This window comes from Drosophila albomicans, chromosome 3, assembly GCF_009650485.2.
Source record: "Drosophila albomicans strain 15112-1751.03 chromosome 3, ASM965048v2, whole genome shotgun sequence".
NCBI lineage: Eukaryota > Metazoa > Arthropoda > Insecta > Diptera > Drosophilidae > Drosophila > Drosophila albomicans.
The window spans coordinates 51011016-51032615 of NC_047629.2; the positions used below are offsets into that span (position 1 = coordinate 51011016).

Sequence of the window (21600 nt, forward strand, 5' to 3'; positions counted from 1 at the left end):
AGAATGATTTATTTATCAGTTCGATATGGTTGACTGTGATAGTTGATTGTACAGTTAAAACTCTTGAATATTTTTGAAACAACCGAATTACATATAAATAAAAAAAAAAAAAAACAATTACATCGTATATTAAAAAAACAAATATCTTAAAAAGCATAAAATTAAAAACTCTGTGTGTATAAAAAATATTTATAAATTTTAAGCGCAAATTTAACACAAATAAATCAATGTGTGTAATTTTAATTGTATGTGTAATTGAGATATGCAACTTTATGCTAAATCTAAATGTAAACAATTTTTAAATTCTGAATGTAACTTTACAAAATACCTAAGGAATAATACAAATAACCAACCCACACGCCCACATTGTGTCCCCCTCTAATAATTAAGTTGATTTAAGTGAATAATTTCAACAAAAATAAAACCCGATTCAAGAACAATTCTCACTCTCGTATTTTTTTTTGTACTCCTCAATGTAGGTTTTATTGTTATTTACACCAGATATTACATATTTTTATTTTACCTTAATATATATTTGCGCCTCAACTATTCCGATGCCTTGTTGAACCACTTGAACTCGTAATGCTTCAGGGAATTCTCTGTTGGCAAATTAGCGATTTCGCTTGCATCCAATCTTCGCCAGCTTATGTGCGGTTGGTAGCCGAACTCGTTGGCAATGTACTCAATGGTACGTAGCACAGAATCCTCGCCGATTGCAAAGTAATTGCCTTCTTTGTCACCATTCCTACTACCGGTTTCCTCATGACCGTTGTAGTCCAGTAGATATTTAAATTTGTACAAATCTCCCGCTTCACCCGTTTGGCTCGATCCGGTTTGGGTTGAAGTCAACGCTGGCTGTTTGCCAAACGGTGAAGAACCGCTACCCGATTGAGTTGTTGTCACCGCTAGGGCTGGCTGCTTGACAGACGAACCGGTCGAACCGGTTCCCGTTTTGGTGGCTGTCGCTGCTAAGCTTGGAGAATTTGCGGGAGACTGACCATTAGCGGGTGAGTTTTGTGCATTGGTTGCTGGCTGCGCTAAGCCAGTGTTGCTAGCAGCCGCGTTGCCAACTGCTCCGATAGCCGGCGTGCCTGTTCGAAGAAATGTAATTAATAGGATAATTAATTTAAGTACTGAGTGCTTAAAAGCTCTAAGCTGAATGTAATTATGAATCAGCTGCTTAGCTTACTTATTGGTCGGATCTCGCTGGCAGCGTGTGTGTGTTCTGGTGTTGCATACGTGTGTGGAGCTACAAATTTGTTACCCGTTGCTGCAGGCAGCGGAATAACAGTTTGCTGCAGTGTGTTGGGTTTTTGTGTGGTGAGTTTGTGCTGTGCGGTTTGTTTCGGTGGTGTGTTGTGTTTTTGATTCGCCACAAGCTTGGGAATGATTTGAGAAGCTGGAAGCGCCACTTTCTGCATTTTGTCTACAACAACTCTATTCAGACGGTCAGCAGCTGCAAAGGCGGCATCAAATTGCGATGGTGTCGCAGCTGTGGCATGATGTGTGGGCGTCGCCTTCTCTTTGTGCTGAGATTGGGCACTCTGTTTGATCTTGTTGGTCAAGGGCAACACTACTTGCTTCATGGCTTTCTCAACATTATCCTTCGTTAGCGGTTTAGAAGCAGCTAATTGGGATAGTAACGTATGTGTGCTTTGTTGAGAAGTCTGCTTCGGCTTTGTTGGTGTTCCCAGGATTTGCTTATTCAGCTGCTCGCGGTTGTTGGAAACTAAAGGAGCACTCAGCACATTCAGATTCAAGGATGGTTTCTGAACTGTCGGCGAATTGTTCGGTTTCTGGTATGTTGCCTGGGAACTTGGAGGCTTAGTTGTGACTCCAGCACTAATTTGGGACACCTTTTGATTATCCTGCTGTTTGACACCGAAAGTTGGCGTTCCGAAGGCATGACTCTGCAGATCCTTTGGTCCAGTTGTCGCTGGAGTTACCTTTGGCGCTTGTGCCAGATCAATGCTAACCTTTTGCACCGCCTTTGGTGGCTGCAGGATCGGGAAGGAGCTGGGGTTGAGCTGCGTATTCAGTGGCTGGTAAACTGGTTGCTGAGGTTGGACGTTTGGCTGGAGTTGTTGAGAAGGCTTTGGCGAGACAGAAGCCACTTTAACAGGAGTGCCGAAGGCGTGACTTTGTAGATCCTTTGGTCCTGTTGTCGCTGCAGGAATCTTCGGAGCTTGCGCCAAATCAATGCTCACCTTTTCAACCACCTTGGGTGGCTGATGTGTTTGGAATGTGCTCGGATTGAGGTGCGTATTCAGTGGTTGGTAAGCCGGTTTCGGCTCCTTTGGTTCCTTGGGTGGCTGCTGGATATCGAAAGTGCTGGGCTTAATCTGAGCTTGCTGCTGGATTCCTTGATTCACAGGAGTGCCGAAGCTATGACTTTGCAGATCCTTTGGTCCAGTTGGGGCAGGCGTAATTCGCTGAGTCTTAGACAGATCAATAGTCACCTTTTGTACTTCCTTAGGCTTAGAAATAGTGTTGGTCGGGAACGTGCTGGGATTAAGCTGAATGTGCAAAGGCGGAGGAGTTGCACTGCCGGGTTTCAACTTGTTTTGTGTGGGTGTAGTGTGTTCTTGTTGCTGTTGTGTGTGCTGCTGAGGTTGTACTTGTGGTTGTTTGTGCGGACTGGGTGCAATTTGTTTGTGTGTTTGACTCTCTGCCAGCGCCGCATCAATTGAATGCGCAATGGACTGCTGGAAAGGCAGCGCCACATTGACGCCACGGTCAACGTAGGTTTGATCGGCTGCTTGAGAGACTACCAAAGGCTTGTCAGGCAGTAGACCCTGCACCTCACCAGTGGAAGTTATCCTAACAGGACCCCGTGTTGGGGCAGGAGCTAACAAGCCCAGAGGTAGACTGGATGTCTGGTCAGCTAGAGACACTTGAGCCTGGCCAGCTGCAGTTACAAGAGGTGGACTGGCTGGAGTCACTGTAGCTTGCTCCGTTGGGATTTTTGGAGCGAGGTAAGTTGAAGTTACTGAAGGTTGGCTAGCTGGGAGCACCTGAGACTGAACCGTTGAGGTTGAAATTGCTTGAGGCTTTGCAGTTGAAGTAACTTGAGGTTTAACTGTTGAAGTCACTTGAGCTTGGCCTACTGGAGTCTTCGGAGCCTGGCTAGCTGAGGTCTGAGCTTGGGTAGCTTGGGACACTGGAGTCTGTCCTTTTGGCGGACCCTGTGGTAAACCCACGGCCAGAACTGGCGCCTTAGTAAGTGAAACGCTGGGAAGTGAGGCTTGGCTAGCTGGGGTCTTCGGGACTGCGCTCTGAGTCTGACCTCCTTGAGCTTGGCCCTGAAGCAGAGCGTTCATCTTCTCTGTGATCTGGCTGACAGCCAGTTGGGCCAGCTTAAAGGCTTGCTTCTGGTAGACAAGGGGCAACTTACTTGGGTCTGTAATCGTTTCTGGTGCTAGCGGCAGCGACAGCGGACGTATCTCAGTCTTGTGATGCTGAGCTGGACGCTGAGCTGGCTGCGCAGGTGATGACGGAGCTGCTGCTGCTGGAGCATTATTGGTTAGGAAGCAGCCGGAGCAGGCAGCGACAGCAAAATTGTGCTTTGGCGGCGGAGCACGCGTCGTTGTGGCGACAGCTGAGGGAGAGAGAGAGCAATCTTGTAATGAAGACTGAATAAACAATGTAATGAGGAACTTACTTGTGCTGGGCTTGCCAGGAGGAGCTACGTAGGGAAAACTCTTCATGGAAATAATGCGAAATTTGCCATTTTCGTCGGTGGCATAAACCGTAACATGGTAACGTCCATCGGCGGTGATAAAACCAAATTCGCCCATAACAATGCCCAGCTCATCTGAAAGAGAGAGAGGAGATTAGTTCATACTGTCTCACTTTCGTTATGAATATCCGAATGTTAAATCAGAGCTTAATTCAGCTTGTTCATTCTTTACATTTTCATGTTTGAATTTATTTATATTTTTATTGCGAGTTTGCCTAAACCAAACCAGACAAACAGGGACTGTCTGTCCGTCCATTCGTTTCTCAGCCCCTTCATAAAGATAAGCATCTAATAAACTGTATCGATAATGACAATCGTCAACAGTTTTGTGTTGTCGCTGTTTTTTTTTTTTGCCTACGCATGCGCATATTTTATGTTACGCTTTTTTTGGTCAATGGCTTCTCTCATAGTTAGATTGTCCAGGGCAAGACTTATGTGTAGTATACCAAGAACTGTGTCTACATCCTGCTTCTGCCACCCACCAGATGACACCTGTTGTCCATCTACACATTTGTGATGTTCTAACTTTCTGGTTCTGCACGTCATTTAAACGAGTTTTCATAGACTTATCGACGTTCTTATCGTTGAGCTTAGTTTGGAAGTATTTTAATGTCGATTATTTGTGCATAAATACTACAATAGCAACAATACCTGATTATAGTGGCTTTAAATGTTTTATCATTCGCCATAACCATAACCATAATCATTAAATTGCTTAACAATGAAAACAATCAATAATTTATGCCTTTTATCATCTTTAAGTTATGTTTCCAGACTACAATTTCGCATATTCTCAAGTGCAGCTATTTCTATTATTAACTCTTTAGTCAAGGCCGAATGCAATATACTTAACAAATTCATCTTGCCATATACATATTGTAGTTGAGGTCGAACTTGAATTTTGTTTTGATTATGGTAGCTTGAAGGCTACTGTTCTAGGAGGTGAAACACTACAGAAATCAATTTGAAAATATTCGAAAAAATTTCATTATGATAGAACATTGAATATTAAAATTTATGCTGTTCATAAAAGTTTATAACTTCTATATTTTTTACGAAGTTGTTAATCAAGTTGACCATTAAGAAATCCGTTCATAAAATTTACATTTTGCATAAATATAATATTTTGAGTACCCTAGTTCTTGGCTCCCTTAAAATTTTTGTTACTTTTGGAAGTCAAAGATTCAAAATATTATTTAACAAATTATTGTATATGGGTAAATACAGCTTCAATTGCACCGTTAAGCTGGTTTTATAACAATCCTTGTTATCTGGAACGCAATAATTGAGTGAGTATAATAAATTTATGGCTATCGACAAGTAGCACGCAGATGAATATTATTAATCGGATTAACGAGTTTATAATCGTGATCAGAAAAAAAAATTCCCAATCAATTTATCCTTCTCCAGCTGACTGTCTTCATTTAATGAAATTTAATAAATTACATGCTCCAGATATGGCTGCCAAGAATCTCACAGTCGAGCACGTGCGACATTTACTTTCATACTTGTTTTGGGCTAAATTATAGCACTCGAGACATGCCTATATAATATGTATGTCCATAATCGTAAAATTAGGGAGTACGAATATATTTCAAATATTCTGGTTTATCATTTTGCACGATTAGAATTTATTGTGATGTAAATATGCATAAGAAAGAAGAAGCAAACATTTCTTGTTTGGAGCTAAACTGGAACTCAACAGATTAAAGCGAAATTTGGAAAACTTTTTGAATATGCAAAAAAAAAACTTTAAAAACTATTTTGATTTATGGAAAGTGTTTCGCAGAAAAAGCACTCTAAACTAATACACATCACGCTATTAATAGTTTCTGCCAGACGTTTAAAAATTTCATCTACTAATATAATAATAATTTATGATATGGATTTGTGTATTTATTGTGCATATATAATTTTTGAATCTGCACAACAAGTTACCCCATATAATTTGCAATACAATTTGCACAATTTAAATATGTTTAAAATTTGTATACTGAACTCTGGCATTTCGGTAACAGAATCAGAATCAGAATCCAAAGTAAAATTCGAAACAAAATTATAAATATTGAAAAGTTGCCTGTTTCGCATTGGTATTGAAATGAAGCAAATCCATAAATAATACACAACATTGTCTAGTAGAACGTTCTCTACGTGTTATGCAAATCGCAAGAGTTCTTTCTGTTTTCTATGGTATTGATAATTCAAGAATAAAGTGTGTCTATTGTTGCCGCAGGGAGATGGCAATGTGTTATGCGATTTTATTAGTTAATCGTAGAACGAAGCTGAAGCATTCCAATTGATGACCTGCTGCACATCAGGTGTCAGTTGCACTTGCAATTAAAATTGCAAACTCGTATTGTGCGGCATTGCACAAGCGAAAATATTTAGTTGCGTTGCATCTTCGCAATGCAATGCAATGCAATGGACAAAAGTTCAAAAGTTGTTGCCTTTTTTGTCGTCGCATTGTGTGTGTTTGTTGCACGTTTGCATTTTAGTCGCAAGTGGCAGCTGGCGTTGGAGATAGAGATGGAGACGCGACGATGACAATAATGACGCATCTCAATTTGCATATATCGGTTTCGGTGTCAATCAATTACGCGTAATAACAAGTAATATCAAGTAATGCCATCATTAGTGTCAGTTCGCAGAGTAAACTCTGAATCAATTCGATGACCTTCGCTCACCTCGTTGCTCTGCGCGATGCTGCTGCTCCTCGATGGTAAATCCAAATTTATAAGGACGAACAGTTGCACTCAGACTGTTGCCACACAGCACGGCCAGTAGCTTTGAAAAGAATGCACAATAATTAAATCACTTAACACATAAGCACAAACACTCACACACACACGCACACTTACAATACAACAAGATGCCAAAAAAGTTTGCTTCATTTTTGTGTTATTTAATTCTTTTGTTAATTGATTAATCGATGAGTATTCACACTTTTTGCCTTTTTTTAATTGATTAAGATTTATCAATGTTCTTTTCGGATTAATTGATCAAGTTATCGCTTAAACGTTTGGCTGATTATCATTAGTTGTTGACAAATTCGTGGCAGAAGGCGACGCGTCTCTCGGCAGAATTCGCTTAGTGCAGAGCAAGCGACGTTGAAACACTCCCCACGGTGTTCGACGACGAATTGACAAACTTAAGAATATTTGGTAAACATTATAAAACATCAGCACAACGCACAACAGGCATCACATCTACATCTACTAAGCGGACCTGCCTGAGAGTGTGTGCGTGTGAGTTTTGCCTCTGCTTCTGAGTGTCACTGTGTGTGTGTGTGTATGTGTGCTAGCAAGTTAGTAAGAAGAATAAACTTGATAGTCTGCTATAGCAGAGCCCGTTAGCTTTGCATAAGTTTATTCTAAACTAGTGAAAACTGCAAATTATGTTATTTGAATATAAAAATAGACGATGACTTCGATGCACATTTTATTTGTTTTTGTTTTAATGAATTTTAATTGAAATTTTAGAACCTGAAAAGTGTTAGTGTTAACACAGAAGTGTATCAACATGTTGTATTGCATTTCTTCTCATGTATTTCAATTTCTTCTCATTTTTTTAAAAGACAAATCAAATTTATTGTTTAATCAGATATTAACTTTCTGCAGGTTATTGCTAAAGAAGAATTAAATGATTTGCTATGATTAAATTTCTAGTTTAATTGTTATGGTAATTTACTCCTGGTCTGTTTTTAATTGAAGTAGAAGCATCTAATCAAATTATTCACAAATTTAACCGCGATTGTAGAATATTAAATATTGAATAACAATTTCCTATGAAAAAAAAACGTATTGTGTCCTTGAAATTTTTTAAATAAGTTTATTGCTTATCAATAAAATATAAAACATGGCTGGTCATCGACTCTAAATTTTGAAGTGCTAAAATAAAGAGTATGCATTTGCAATGATGCTATCTTTTATTAGAACCATCTTGCAGCACATTTACATATACTTGTGTAGTGGAATGAGGAAGCCATGTTAACAACTTGCATTATCAATCAATGTTCTGGGGATGCGTTTTACTGCCGGATGCACGCAAGTCGCTTCAGGTGTGCTGTCAATTCGTTTTAATTGAAATTTCGTTGTCAAGATCCATGCGCAATGTGTGCAACTAATTCATTTACATATCAATTAATATGCAAACTACTTTAAGCTCATCAATACATGCAAAATAGAAAAATAATTAACACTGCCTAAAAGTATGCAACAAAATTTTAAAAAAGTTCGTCAAGTTCGTTGCCTAAGTCTTTTGATTTAAGGGGCTTTAATATGAAAGCCTAGAAGTATGTAAGTTTTCTTTTAATGATTTATTTGTTTTAGTGGCGCACACATTTACGTGTGATTGTTGAAGATGAACTCCATTGACCTCTTGCTGTCATAGTTGTGACGAATTGTCTCCAAATGAATTTCGACGCTCGTTCTGAATAATAAATTGTAACTACAACTTATTAAACTTTTACTAGCTTCACTTTTAGAAATTGCAAATACTATTTTATCCTATGTTACGGTATTAAATGCAAATCGTATATTGTTCTTTATGTTAATTGGAACCAATTAACTATATATAAATATTATATTAGAGTTGAGCAGCAAGTCACGAAAACCATATGTGATTTATTCGCGCTTGATTTTTAACAAGCTGAGAACCTATAAATTATTTACAACAGAAACTAATGTAAAATAGCATGTCGAATCTTATTAGGCTTATATCACATTTTTTTTTTTTTTAATTTATTAACTATTCAACACTTACTTAAATCGATTATAGTATTGATTGAGTTACCAGATTTGGGACGCTAATCAAGATTTACTAAGTTGGCAATACTTTTAACTATAGCAAATAAATGAAAGTACTGATAAAATAATTGTAATTTTATTTTTGGTAAACATAAAAATATTCACACTCTGAATTGTGTTAATAATTCTTAATTTATTTCTTAAGCGCCATTGCATCTATTTTATTTTTCTACCACAAATCCATGACTTTCCTTTGTTTACCTTTTTAAGTTATTCGTTTGACAGTTTCAGACCTAACAACATAGCAGACGCTTTTAAAATGTAACTTGTAAATCGGCTTTAGTAATAAATATTAGGCTCGTGAGTTAGACAAAAAAAATCTCCATTAATAGCCCAGATTCAGATCATATTGCAGAAGGTCGGCGGCATTTTAAAAATGCAAATTGAAATTAATTAATTTAGTTTGGTGATCTTAATTATATTAGACGTTTGTCTTTCGGTGTGGTGTAAAAATTAGCATCAACTGAGACACACACACAGAGTAACCTTCAAAATCAAAATTTATTGATTTGCTGTTGATTTTTTTGGATTTTGATTCGCGTTAGTGTCCAACAAATTTGCTTTCCGCTAATTGATAAAAATGTATGTAGATGCACAGCTTTCGTTATGTACCTTTTAATTACAAAGAAAACAAAATGTAAAAACACGTTTAGCAAAAGCAAAAACAGCAAAAAAGGTTTGCAAATTTCGTTAATGATGATGCAAAATGAATGTGAAGGTCGTGCGGCTTCGACTTCGACTTCATCTTGGGCTTCAACCATAGTGCGTAACGTTGCTTGGCTGTAGATATTAGCAGAAGCAAAGAAGACCACGGAAAAAACCGGGTTGGCATCCAGTTTTAATATATATAAAACAACTCTTGCGTCAGACTTTTCATTTCGTTTTAGGCCCAGAACGCGTTATGCTAATAATTAACTGATAGTATATTTTAGCTATTATTAGCCTATTACCTATTGTATAGTTTTTTACAACAAGCTAAATGGATTATTTATTAGTTTTGTTCAGCTAAAAGTTTATTGTCTTTGTTTTTTTTGTTTTGTTTTGTGTTTGTTTTTGAGAATGTTCAACAAAATGCAAAGGTCTTTTCTGCTCGTTGCACCATTTAGGCCACTAGCTTAAAGCTGGGATGGTAGCCTGTTTCATCAGCAGTGAAACTAATCTCGTATTTCTTGCCATCGGGTGCAGTCCAGCTGGTGGAACCCTTTACAGCGAGTACTCCTTCTGCGTCACCTTCGCCTGGCTTGAGAACACCTTCCTCGTCACGTGTTATGCCATTGCTCGTCTCATAGCTGTCAATGTAATGCATAAGTTTAGTTCGCTTATGCCATGATCAATGCTTTGTCACTTTACTCACGCAAATGAGTATTTGTCCACACCGTTGTTTTCACTCTCCAAGCGCACTGTCTCCGCTTGTGCATCATCGGCGGGCAATGCTTGACTAATGCCCAACAGCAGACAGATCGAAAGCAGCACAGCACAAAGCTTCATCTTTGGGTTACACTTGACTGCACTATACTGGAATTCTAGCCATAGCGCAATTAGCTTTTATAGGCGACTAGTGCTAAAAGTTCTGAAAGCAAACGAAAATAAACAATGATGCGACTCTTAATGATAAAATTAAAAAATATATAAAAAAAACACCATTCTCATGCATTTTAATTACACATTAACACTTTTGTTTTTTTTGCAAACTTTTATTATCGTGTTTCTCTCTCTCTCGCTCGGAATATAATAAAAGCAAAAGTTTACTAAAAATTAAAAGCAATGCTAAATTCATGACCCTCATTATATCCAGAAATAAACTTCGATAATTATTTGATTTTTTTTTTAATTTTATTTAATTAAACTTCGTGTTTATTCTTATATATAAGATGCTTATTGAGGTGCCACTGGAAGATGAGCGCCTTGTGGTTGGAAACCATTCTCATCAGCGATGTAAGAAACTGAGTAGGTAACACCATCAGGGCCAATATATTGGTATTGTCCCTTCACACTGATGGCCTCATTCTCGGAGCCAAGATTCTTGATTTCACCCTGTTCTTGTGCAGCAATGCCATTGGATGTCTCATAACTGAAATATTTCAAATGTATAAAAGTTAATTCCAAATAATTCTTAGCTGTGACACACTACAAATTGAGTTAATACAATGTTATTTTAATGCACGAGATCTTACGCAGTATTGTATCCATCAACACCAATGTTGTCGACATCATATCGCACAACTGTCGCCTCTCCATCGGAACTAACTGGAGCAGCGTTGATCAAGGAAGCGAACAGAAGGGCGCACACGGCGAAGACGGTAGTTTTGAACAGCATTTTGAGAGATTTCGCGTCACGAAGTTGTCACTATTAGGAGCAAACTTATTATGTGACGATTTAAACAGATCTCGAGCATTTTATAGTTGGACTACAGACACACACACAATGAGAGCAACACTCACACACTCATCAAGACGCACGCGCTTTTAAGTTAATCATAACAAAACACCTTTGAATTATATAATTATTGACTTTGCTCTGAAGATGCAAATGAATGCGTATCAACCCACACACACACGCACACACACACTCAATATATTTATGTAGATGTATGCAAATTGAAAAGGTTTTTTTTAATTAAACACGCCAAAGAGTTGTAAGCATTAGCTGAGCACTCAAATCGTATTTGGATTGGCCCTCGAGCCTTATCAATTTATTGCTGTGGTGAACGTGTTTGAACACGAACGTGAAGATGACGATGCGCGTAATGGGTAAGTGATAATCAAATGTGCTTACAAATATTTACGTAGTCGCGCATCTCTGATGTGATTTCTGTGGTATTAGGTCAATGGCTCAGCTTACGTACACACCAAAAATGATGATGGTAAAACACAAGGAAAAAATCATCTTTAAATAAATATGGCTCGAATAATAAATTTGTTATTGCAGTGAAGTTTATTATGTGATCCGATTTATTAATAATATTAATAAGTTTATTTACATTTTACCTAATAAGCCAAGATTCATTAGGGAATTAACCTTTTGGAATCAAGAATATTGTCATATTTCGAAATATTTTCGCCAAATTATCATTTGTTATGTTATTGTTTATCATAACTTTTTCAAAAGTATATAAAAGGCAGAAGGAGGCATCTCCAAACCTATAAATTATACATATTCAGCGTCAATAGCCGAGACGATATAGTTAGTTTATCGGCCTATCTGTCTGTCCGAATTAAACTCTGGATTTTAGATACTATGAGAGTTGGAAATAAAATTTATAATTTTTCTTATATGCTTGCAGGTAAATTTTGTCTTAACATTTTGACACGCCTATTTTCGCTTCGCATAGTATTTAAGATTCCGGAAAATTTGATTGCGATCAGATAAAAATTGTATAAGTTATTTAAAAACTTTTCGTGTACTCAATATTCGACCTACAGGGTCCTAGCTCATATTGTCTTATGTCTTTTGTATAAATATAATAGATATTCATATTCATATTCAACTAGTTATAATAGATGACAAGACCTTTGTAAAAGTTTGTCTGTAAGGCTTGTAGGCTTTATTTTGTTTAGCTGATATTCTTTCCATAGTTTTATAACTAATGTTTTTATTTAACTATAATCCTCTTGGGTGATCATCTATGAATCTTATCCACATGTGCGATTTTTGCTTATAAAGTAAAGGTTCATAAATATATACACGCATGTAGTATTATGATACTCGACCAAAATATGGCTATGAGTGGTGGATCAATTGAAAAGTGAAATATTTTATAACTTCTGGACGTAGTAAATTGATAATTAGCTATAGATATAGGAAATCAGCATTTATTATATCAGTTCAACTTTATTTTTTTTTCTTATATATAAGATTATTATTGAGGTGCCACTGGAAGATGAGCGCCTTGTGGTTGGAAACCATTCTCATCAGCGACGTAAGAAACTGAGTAGACAACACCATCATTGCCTGTAAATTGGAATTGTCCCCTCACACTGATGCTCTCATTCTCGGAACCAGCATTCTGGAGTTGACCTTCTTGTTGAGCAGAAATGCCGTTGGATGTCTCATAACTGAAATGAAATACACAGATGTATAATAGTTCATTCTTAGACTGCACACTGAATTAATACATTGTTATTTTAATTGACGAGTTCTTACCCATATTTGTATCCATCAGTACCAATGTTGTCGAAATCATTTCGCACAACTGTCGCCTCTCCATCGGAACTAACTGGAGCTGCGTTGATCAAGGAAGCGAACAGAAGGGCGCACACGGCGAAGACGGTAGTTTTGAACAGCATTTTGAGAGATTTCGCGTCACGAAGTTGTCAGTATTAGGAGCAAACTTATTGTGTGACGATTTTAAAATAGCTTAACCCTTTTATAGTCCAAAATGTTCAAAACGTTCACAAATATATTCAAACTTGCGGCAAGCTTAGTCACACGCAAACTTAAGATAAAACCAACAAAACACCAATGCATATTAAACTGCTTTAATTTTGAAAATGGAAATAAATAAATTTAGAAAATGTTAATATATTTATGTATATTAAGTTAATACGATTAAGTTTAAAAGCATGTATGTAAATCAAGTATATGTCGATCAAATTTTAAACAAGTAAATATTCTATCCTCCTAATATTTTCTGTATTATTCACACATTATAATTAAGAATTGAAAGAGAGAGTAACTTAAGAATAAAGCAATTAAAGCAATTACCAATGAAAATATATATTACTATATTCAGTATATATAAATTTCACTTTCTTACGCATTTACGCCTAGATATTAGGAAGTTTGTTTTGGCAACACCTTCACGCATCAACACCAGGAAATAATCAAGATAATGAATGCATAAAATATATTTAATATAATATAATAGCTATTTTGTGGTATTTCCTGTAAATACTTGTTAAATAAAAAGAACAATGCCAGAGTTGTTTTATTTGTGTGACACACTTAAGTTAAGGATGGGCAAATTAACCTTCAGAAAGTCCAAAGTTAGCCTATACGAAGACGACGAGGGTGGGTGCAACTTGTCATCTCCCTGTCTCTTTCTCAGTGAACAAGCTGATGACCTTAGTCAACATAAAACAAAAATAAAAAATAAAAAGATTCAACGTAAAAACTGAACCTGCTAAGTTGACTGAGCTGCCGACAACTTGGCTACGTTTTACAGAGCGTATGCGTAATGTATCGCTTAGCTGCTGGCTGAGATGGCATCAATCATTCGAATGGCAAAAAACATCAAGCAAGCAAGTCCCAGTCTCCGAATTGGCTTAGATAATCCCACGAGCATGTTTGATTATTTTGCAGTTACGATTGATAAATGAGTTGTTCGGCCGAAAAGATGCGCCACTAATTGATCAACAATGACTCGATTGCGTTTGCACTAGTTTGCCCTTTTGGCTTTTTAATCAATTGTCGTTGTTGCTGTCGTTGTTGGTTTGTTGTTGTTATTATTGTAGGCTGTTGTCGGTTATGTGTGGTTCTCACTTTCGTTGCCGTCTTCAGCAAACGTGTTTATTGAACCGGTTCGGCCCTGGCCAGCTGACTCTGTTAAAACAATAAGATGCTCTCGGACAACGATGAAGTCCGCGGGTTGTCTAAATAAATTTGAACTTTGCATTTTGTTCATCAACTCATGATGCATTTAGTAGTACAACTTTCAATGGGTATTGCATTGAAGTGGTTGAAGATTTATAATTGAATTAAAATTTATAGATTAGAAAAGCCAAAGTCCAGTCTCTCTATCATATATCTGCAAGTAACTTTGAATCTACCCTCGTTTTGTATAAACCAATAAAATCGTATTATAAATTAGCATATTACATATGCTAATTGAATGTTTGAAGCATTAGAATATATTTGGTGGGTGCAAATTTATGGCAGCACATTATCAATTCCATACGAATGCATATTTAGCATATCATCTATCACGTGCTCAACGCATTCCAGACATTTCCTTAAGTTTCACATGCGCCTTATACGCAGTCAAATCTGTCATGAGATTAAGCCGAGTTCAAAGACTTGTTAAGTAAGATTATTATACTGCATGCATTTCTCACGCTCAATATAATTTTTGTGATCGTATATTTAAATCGTACAGAAAGAAACTAGAATTATAAATATGAATATACGATTTTGGGTTAACATTTGAATAGCATTAAGTTTGATATCTTTATTATATTACTTATTCTACAAAGCTATTAAGAAATGACTAAAATACGAAATGCTAATACACACAAAAGATATGACCAACTTTTTTGCTGCACTTGAGCCAATTACTCACACAACTGACCCCATTTCAGAGGCGATCTGTAGACGTGTATGTCTTAATAGCAACTCATGTTGTGCGTCTCATTTTACTATTTTTTTTTGTGATTTCTTGGGTGAGGTCTGGGCACAATCAATCAAAGACAATTGCCATCAGCTATAAACCCACAACGGCAATAGCAACAGCAGCAGTTAAGTAATAAAGGTTGGCCACAGGAAACAAAACAACAACAACCACAACTAAAAAACAAAAGTTCAAAATGTTGAAGAAATAAAAAAACGGGTTTAGGGGTACCTTAATTGTAATGTGCACTTTTTTTTCTCTCTTTTTCTTGATTTTTGCCATCTTTTGCAGGAGCCAAAAGTCGAGGTGCGTGGTATAAATTGGCCACGAAGTTAACGTTTTGCATGCATTGATCGTCAGTTCCTTGAACGCACTACAAGTCCGCAAGTTAAGCATAATGAAGTACACAGTTGCTATTGTCGCCATCGCCTTCGCCAGCTTGGCCATTGCTGTCAATGGAGCACCAGCAGCAGCTGGGCAACAAGAAGCTCAGGTTGTCCGCTACGATTCCGATGTACAGCCCGAGGGCTATAAGTTTGCGTGAGTAAATCTTACGGCTACACTGCCTACCAACTGACTGTGTCAAGGTCACCTTTATTAAACTGGTTTGTGTTTTTGTTTTTCTCTTTCTTTCTTCATTGTTCCATCGTTCTTTGCCATGCATCTGTCATCTGAACATGCGCAGCGTGGAGACAAGCGATGGCAAATCACATCAGGAGGAGGGTCAGCTGAAGCATGTGGGCACCGATCATGAGGCGATTGCAGTGCGTGGCTTCTACACATATTTGGGCGATGATGGCCAGACCTACACCGTCAACTATGTGGCTGATGAAAACGGTTACCAGCCAGAAGGTGAACATCTGCCGCGTGCTGTTCAATAAGCATTTTAAGCAGACGAAACACAGATACATATGTTAACTATGTTTAAGACTTTTCTAAATTTACAATCAAACAAAAATAAAAAAAGCAATTTGATATAAAAAAAAGTTCAATCTTCATTGATTATTAGTATTATATGTTATTATTGAAAAAACAGTATATTTGGAATGAGTCCGTGGTGTTAGGGCCCAAGAATTAAACTTGGGGAAAACAGCAATCGATTGTACTCGACTAGGAGAAACCCGTTAGCGATTTTTAATAAAACGAAAGCATGGCAGTATATGCTTTCCTCTATGGTTTATTTCAGTATTATTTCGGTATATAGTTTTGGTATATTTTCACCATATATAGATACATATATTGCAATGGTACCGAATGAAAATACTAAAAATACTGAAATTTAAAACGAAAGCACAGCAGGATATGGTTTATTTCAGTGTTATTTTGGTATATAGATTTAGTATATTTTTGCCATATATACATATACTGCAATGGCTTGCTTTTATTGAAAATCGAAAACGCGTAAAAATGTACCGAATGAACATACCAAAAGTACTGAAATATACCGAAATATATACATATATGTTATATAGATCTACTGTTAGATTTTAAATATACCACTGAATATAAAATATATTATAAAAATGATAAAATGTTGTAAAAACAGTAAATTTGGAAAGTTTTTGCCGACATCATTGCCAGACAGGCGAAGTATTAAAAACTCATTGGTATCTTTATGCAAAAACAAACAATTTATTAATTATTAATTACTTAATATAGTTATTTAAACTGTGGGTGCAATGGGAATATCCTCGCTCTCGGGCTGGTAACCGTTGACACCGGCATGATAGTTGACAGTATGAACCTTGCCTTCAGGATCGGGATAAGTGTATCTGCCATTAACTTCCAAAGCTTCATCATCGGTTCCTGCGTTGGTCAGTTGACCAGCTGACTCAATCTCAGTGCCATCGGACAGTTTCAGACTAAAGCATCAAAAACAATAATGAATAACTTATAGTTATCAATGAAATCTGGTAACTTACTTTGATTTGAATGCGTTGGGCTCAATATCCGAACTCTGCTCCACAATAACAGTCTTGTCATCGCTTGGGGCTGCGATGGCCAGAGCGAAGAGTGCGACTAGGACGATAAGGAACTTCATATTTGTATTAACTGTAGCGTTTGAGACTTCAGAGTTAACTCTGCATTTTTGGAGCAGATACCTCAGTATTTATAGACAAAATTGTGGCTTAATTAGCACAGTTCAAAATTAGTATACTAGTTTAATGCTAACAAAATTATAAAATTCATAAATCGAATTAATATGTCATCTCTAAAATATATTATGAACAAATGTGACAGGAAATAATTGGAAATGAGAAAGTGCTTATTGGGCACAATATTGATATTGGAAAGTAAAAGTCTACTCTAAATGAATTAAAAAATATGAATGTATTAAACCTATTTGTAATATGTTTGATCAGCAATAAATTTTTTTTTTTTTTTTGGTTTTTTTTTCGACTAGCTGAATTAGCGTCTCAATGATAATAAAAGTGTTTTAATTTCAAAACGTTTTACACCTTAATGCACCAATATATTATTTCCAGCTGTGGACTCTGCAATCCATTTCGCTAATTTTATTAAGGCTCTAAAAACTTTTATATTAAATGTAAATTTATTTATTTATTACCCATTGTTTTAATTTGATAACATTCCACTTATAATCGAGTGGCATACTTTTAGGCAGTGAAACTTCGATTACTTGAGCAAGATGTATTTTTATAATTATGTATCTATTGATGTTGTATTGCTTTGATACAGCAGGTGATAAACTTTTGTGTTGAGTGATGATCTTATGGCAGTGATAAGAAGATATATTAAAGTCCACCTGTCTGTGATGAATTACCTAAATTTAATAAAAAATAGTTAAATCTTAAGATAAAGTATTAGGATACTTTCTAAGCTCGATAATTTCTTTTTAAAATTTTGCTCATTATTGAATTTTAAAACCGTGACAATTTGGCTTTAAATTTTTTAAACTACAAAATGTACAATCTAGATGCAATCTATGGAACAAGCTGAACATAGTGGAGTGTCCTTTAAATTGCGATAATGTGTAGTCAAATATTGTTATTCCAAGTTTATGTTTACTAAATAAATATTCATTTGACAATATTTTTCAATACGATAGATTTACATTGTGTTCAACACCCACTCTCATAAGTAGCCTCAACAGCACTTGGAGCTTTGAATGGAGCTTCCGGTAAAACATCAAATAAAATTAAAAGAGGGCGAAACAAATATTTAAAACTTTTTTGCAGTATTTCGGGTTTGTTTTCATTGATGTTTTGTTGTGTTGGCTTGTGGCTGTAGGGTAAACCAGCTTTGAGCGGCATTTGAATTTGAGTATGAGTACTGGGGAATACGAAATTGGTGTTTTTTTATACGCATACTCGATTGTATATCCAAATTTTATATTGAATCGTTTGATTGATTCACGAAAAATGCAAATTCGTGGCATCGGCAGCACAATGATTATGGCAATCATTATGAAGATGAGATATTTCCTATAAACATCAGTGATTTGTTTGCCTTAGAAGTTTTTGTTATTATCGATTATTTTTTTGTTTTTGCTGTTGTTGTTGCTATTATTGTATTGTATTTAATATTTTGTTGTTGTGGTTTTTGTTGTTTTTACCGTGATGCGCGACCTGTTGGTACGTTTTTCAAGCCAATTTGTTAGCTTATGCGTTTGGCATGTAATTAGTCATTTTTATTTTAGACAAAATTTTCTTCAATGTCCAATGTTTTGTGGCTATAAAAAGCGCCTGGTCAGCTAAAACAGACATCAGAAATCAAGCAACGTGCAACAACACAGTTCACAGTTCACACAGTTTATTCGGAAGCCCAATCGGACTAAAAATCAAAAACAATCAAAATGAAGTGCGCAATTGCTATCGTTTTCGCTGCCATGCTCTCTGTGATCCTTGCTGCCCCATTGGACGACAGTGCCAATGCGCAAATCCTTCGTCAGGAATCCGATGTCCAGCCCAATGGCTACAAGTTCTCGTAAGCAGCTCACATTATCCATACTCCATGCTTACACTATTCATAATCATTCGATTACTCGCTTTCCTAGGTGGGAGACAACCGATGGCCAGAAGCACGATGAGGAGGGAACTCTGACCAACCCTGGTGCTGAGAACGAATCGATCGCTGTCCGTGGCTCATACTCCTTCACCGCTGATGACGGTCAGGTCTACACTGTCAACTACATTGCCGATGAGAATGGCTTCCAGCCACAGGGTGCTCATTTGCCCAATGCGTCGAACTAATTAATTAATTCCTTAACGCAATTCACAAACCAAGAGCTGTTCTAGAAGTTGATTAGTAAATAAACGACAAGCAAGCATAATTTAACACCGTTTATTTTGGTATCTCAACAGGTCTTTATCAAACGCTATATACCAATGGAAGTCATGCATATTTATCAATAGTCTGCTTGGGCATTTTAATACGAACATTTTTATTGTGTGTCTGTCTTTGAACGAACACATAATGCATTCAGTTGTAACTCTACCCGCTACTCCTATTGTCTAATAGTATAACAGAAATAGGAAGGCCATCTCCGACCCAATAAACTATATTTTATTGATCAACATTAGTAGCAGGCACAATATTCTAGCTAACTTTGTCTATTGTGATGTGAAGTAATAGGAGCTATTGGTATTTTGGTTAGAATGCTTTATATGATAGAAACCATATTTACAATAGTAATACAAATACGATCGCACAATTTAGTTTGAGTAGTAGTTGTGAGTCAGTAGCGGGTACAAAAATTATGAATTTTAGCAAAACTCTATGCCAAATTGAAAAGCTGTATCATATTGGATGTTTCTGTTAACTAAATTCGATTTATATCACTTACAGAATCATGTTGATGACATTATTAGATATTCTGAAGATGTTCACAGCACAAAACAAGTAATTTGAATATTGAATTCTCTAAAAATAGGTAGCATTCTGTATTGTTTTAGCTGTGAGTGTTACATACATAACATATATAATATAAAAATTTGATAATTTACCAATTTATTTTGAAAATCTGACTAACTGATCTATTATATAAGAAAGACATTGTCAATAGGTTGTTTGGTAATGTCATAACGGTTTCTTTATTGATTTTTGACGACGATTTTAACATAGTTAGCATTTTCCGATTTAAGTGATATATGTATCGTTGTCTTCGATGATTTTCTGCCATTTTGATGGTAACTTGTATATGCCTCTCTTAAAGAAGTCCTTGTCTCTACTAGCAAAAAACTCGGCGATTCGATATTCACAATCCTCCCTTGAACTCAAACAGATGGTAACCGCTTGGGGCAATATCCGGACTATGAGGTGGATGCATTAACACTTCCCAACCAAGCTCCCGTAGCTTGTGACGTGTCACCAAATATGTATGGGGCCTGGCGTTGTCATTATAGAACACAACGCCCTTACGATTTACCATGGCTGGCCGCTTCTGTTCAGGGCAACACTTCATAATGGATAATTCCTCTGATATCCCACCATATACTCAGCAACACCTTCTGAGCCATCAGTCCTGGCTTTGCCACCGTTTGAGACGCCTCACCGTGCTTCGACCAGGATCTTTTACGCTTTATATTGTCATATGTGATCCATTTTTCATTAGCAGTGACTAACCTATCCGGAAATGAGTCGAGTTTATTACGGTGCAACAAAGATTCGCAGATTGATACACGGTCGAAAAGGTTTTTTTGGGATAACTCATGAGGCACACATACATCGAGCTTTTTTGTTACATTTTTCGACTTTAAATGTCAATGGACGGTTTCCGTGCTTAGTTGCAGCTCCTCTGCGATGGTTCTAATAGTCACATGATGATCTCGATCCAACAGCAATGATCTGAATGCGAGATTCCGCAGCAGTTTTTCCCTGTGCGAAATAAAATTTCTAAATTGCCCGAATTTCTGCGTTTGTGAACTCCATTTCAATCGATTGTTATTTTTTAACGTGGAAGCTCATGTAAACAAACTATATATTTAAACTCAAAATGCTATCTTCCATCTTCTAGAGATATCCACATTCAGTAAGAGTCCTTTCTTCTATGTCCAGTTTCTTGCCATCAGAAGTTTCCTACTTTTCATTTGTTGTACTATTAGGTAGAATAGAAGAATTTTTATATCGGAATCCTAAAATATGGAGCTTAAAAAAGAGGTTTTTTTTAATAAACAATCATTTTATTGGTTAATTTAAAGGTGTTTAAGCTTCTGGGGCCACTGGCAAATGAGCACCCTGAGGCTGGAAACCGTTCTCATCGGCGATGTATGTCACTTCGTATGTCAAACCATCATCAGCGACGAATCTATAAGATCCTTGGACAGAAATAGCCTCATCCTCAGATCCAATGTTCTTCAGCTGACCGGCTGCATTGGCTGCAGAACCATCAGATGTCTCCCAACTGAAACAATAAAAATATCAGCGAATGCTCAATTATCAAATAGGAAACAAATTACTCGTATTTGAAACTTTCGGGTCCAACATCAGAATCCAATTTCAGGGTTTTGACTTCTTCCGCAGGAGCTGCCAAAGCCAGAGCGAAGAGGGCGACGAAAACGATGAGGAACTTCATGTTTAGATAGAGTGTAGTGCGTTTGAGATTTCAAAGGTGACTATACAATTTAGGGCTAATCCACAGCCTATTTATAGTAGATTTTCTGTGGTCCATTTTGCATAACAAAAAAGATGCCGACTAACTGGTTTGCTGCTGAACTTGTCAAGCCAAAAACTGCAAAGGTCCAAATCACAATTGACTTTATAGCAAAAT

General features: G+C 36.7%; 7 protein-coding genes across 7 annotated transcripts; 2 read left to right on the forward strand and 5 right to left on the reverse strand.

Annotated features, from left to right (window-relative positions):
- Positions 1–454: 454 nt before the first annotated feature.
- LOC117569741 (protein lethal(3)malignant blood neoplasm 1) lies at positions 455–6864 on the reverse strand. Its single transcript, XM_034251023.2, has 5 exons — positions 6598–6864; positions 6424–6523; positions 3662–3814; positions 1190–3598; positions 455–1091 (listed from the first exon to the last, which is right to left on the reverse strand). Exons 1-5 carry the CDS (start codon positions 6628–6630, stop codon positions 547–549), a joined length of 3240 nt encoding a protein of 1079 aa, XP_034106914.1. The 5' UTR covers positions 6631–6864; the 3' UTR covers positions 455–546.
- A 2606-nt stretch (positions 6865–9470) lies between these two features.
- On the reverse strand, positions 9471–10056 carry LOC117569763 (endocuticle structural glycoprotein ABD-5). Its single transcript, XM_034251056.2, has 2 exons — positions 9899–10056; positions 9471–9833 (listed from the first exon to the last, which is right to left on the reverse strand). The coding sequence occupies exons 1-2, from the start codon at positions 10030–10032 to the stop codon at positions 9647–9649; spliced, it is 321 nt and encodes a 106-aa protein (XP_034106947.1). The 5' UTR covers positions 10033–10056; the 3' UTR covers positions 9471–9646.
- Positions 10057–10368: 312 nt separating this feature from the next.
- Positions 10369–10918, reverse strand: LOC117569761 (cuticle protein CP14.6-like). Its single transcript, XM_034251054.2, has 2 exons — positions 10719–10918; positions 10369–10615 (listed from the first exon to the last, which is right to left on the reverse strand). Exons 1-2 carry the CDS (start codon positions 10859–10861, stop codon positions 10420–10422), a joined length of 339 nt encoding a protein of 112 aa, XP_034106945.1. The 5' UTR covers positions 10862–10918; the 3' UTR covers positions 10369–10419.
- A 1425-nt stretch (positions 10919–12343) lies between these two features.
- On the reverse strand, positions 12344–16962 carry LOC117571926 (uncharacterized). The gene is made up of 4 exons (XM_052003612.1): positions 16793–16962; positions 16540–16732; positions 12689–12855; positions 12344–12600 (listed from the first exon to the last, which is right to left on the reverse strand). The coding sequence occupies exons 1-4, from the start codon at positions 16909–16911 to the stop codon at positions 12405–12407; spliced, it is 675 nt and encodes a 224-aa protein (XP_051859572.1). The 5' UTR covers positions 16912–16962; the 3' UTR covers positions 12344–12404.
- On the forward strand, positions 15211–15856 carry LOC117569760 (larval cuticle protein 65Ag1-like). The gene is made up of 2 exons (XM_034251053.2): positions 15211–15410; positions 15556–15856. The coding sequence occupies exons 1-2, from the start codon at positions 15268–15270 to the stop codon at positions 15749–15751; spliced, it is 339 nt and encodes a 112-aa protein (XP_034106944.1). The 5' UTR covers positions 15211–15267; the 3' UTR covers positions 15752–15856.
- Positions 16963–18582: 1620 nt separating the features above from the next.
- Positions 18583–19164, forward strand: LOC117569762 (larval cuticle protein 65Ag1). The gene is made up of 2 exons (XM_034251055.2): positions 18583–18818; positions 18889–19164. The coding sequence occupies exons 1-2, from the start codon at positions 18688–18690 to the stop codon at positions 19082–19084; spliced, it is 327 nt and encodes a 108-aa protein (XP_034106946.1). The 5' UTR covers positions 18583–18687; the 3' UTR covers positions 19085–19164.
- Positions 19165–21030: 1866 nt separating this feature from the next.
- On the reverse strand, positions 21031–21426 carry LOC117569766 (larval cuticle protein 65Ag1-like). Its single transcript, XM_034251060.2, has 2 exons — positions 21290–21426; positions 21031–21234 (listed from the first exon to the last, which is right to left on the reverse strand). The coding sequence occupies exons 1-2, from the start codon at positions 21403–21405 to the stop codon at positions 21036–21038; spliced, it is 315 nt and encodes a 104-aa protein (XP_034106951.1). The 5' UTR covers positions 21406–21426; the 3' UTR covers positions 21031–21035.
- Between the last annotated feature and the right edge of the window lie 174 nt (positions 21427–21600).

Bases quoted from the DNA above. Each gene is read 5' to 3' on its own strand.
- LOC117569741 (XM_034251023.2), bottom strand. From the start codon at position 6,630: ATGAAGCAAACTTTTTTGGCATCTTGTTGTATT. The intron at 3,815-6,423 runs GTGAGCGAAGGT...TCTCTCTTTCAG, and splicing joins GCATCGCGCAGAGCAACGAG to ATGAGCTGGGCATTGTTATG. The intron at 3,599-3,661 runs GTAAGTTCCTCA...TCTCTCCCTCAG, and splicing joins TCCTGGCAAGCCCAGCACAA to CTGTCGCCACAACGACGCGT.
- LOC117569763 (XM_034251056.2), bottom strand. From the start codon at position 10,032: ATGAAGCTTTGTGCTGTGCTGCTTTCGATCTGTCTGCTGTTGGGCATT. The intron at 9,834-9,898 runs GTGAGTAAAGTG...TTACATTGACAG, and splicing joins GTGGACAAATACTCATTTGC to CTATGAGACGAGCAATGGCA.
- LOC117569761 (XM_034251054.2), bottom strand. From the start codon at position 10,861: ATGCTGTTCAAAACTACCGTCTTCGCCGTGTGCGCCCTTCTGTTCGCT. The intron at 10,616-10,718 runs GTAAGATCTCGT...GAAATATTTCAG, and splicing joins GTTGATGGATACAATACTGC to TTATGAGACATCCAATGGCA.
- LOC117569760 (XM_034251053.2), top strand. From the start codon at position 15,268: ATGAAGTACACAGTTGCTATTGTCGCCATCGCCTTCGCCAGCTTGGCC. The intron at 15,411-15,555 runs GTGAGTAAATCT...GAACATGCGCAG, and splicing joins CCCGAGGGCTATAAGTTTGC to CGTGGAGACAAGCGATGGCA.
- LOC117571926 (XM_052003612.1), bottom strand. From the start codon at position 16,911: ATGAAGTTCCTTATCGTCCTAGTCGCACTCTTCGCTCTGGCCATCGCA. The intron at 12,856-16,539 runs GTTTAAATAACT...TAATACTGACAA, and splicing joins ATATTCCCATTGCACCCACA to CTTCGTGACGCGAAATCTCT. The intron at 12,601-12,688 runs GTAAGAACTCGT...ATTTCATTTCAG, and splicing joins ACTGATGGATACAAATATGG to TTATGAGACATCCAACGGCA.
- LOC117569762 (XM_034251055.2), top strand. From the start codon at position 18,688: ATGAAGTGCGCAATTGCTATCGTTTTCGCTGCCATGCTCTCTGTGATC. The intron at 18,819-18,888 runs GTAAGCAGCTCA...TCGCTTTCCTAG, and splicing joins CCCAATGGCTACAAGTTCTC to GTGGGAGACAACCGATGGCC.
- LOC117569766 (XM_034251060.2), bottom strand. From the start codon at position 21,405: ATGAAGTTCCTCATCGTTTTCGTCGCCCTCTTCGCTCTGGCTTTGGCA. The intron at 21,235-21,289 runs GTAATTTGTTTC...TTATTGTTTCAG, and splicing joins CCCGAAAGTTTCAAATACGA to TTGGGAGACATCTGATGGTT.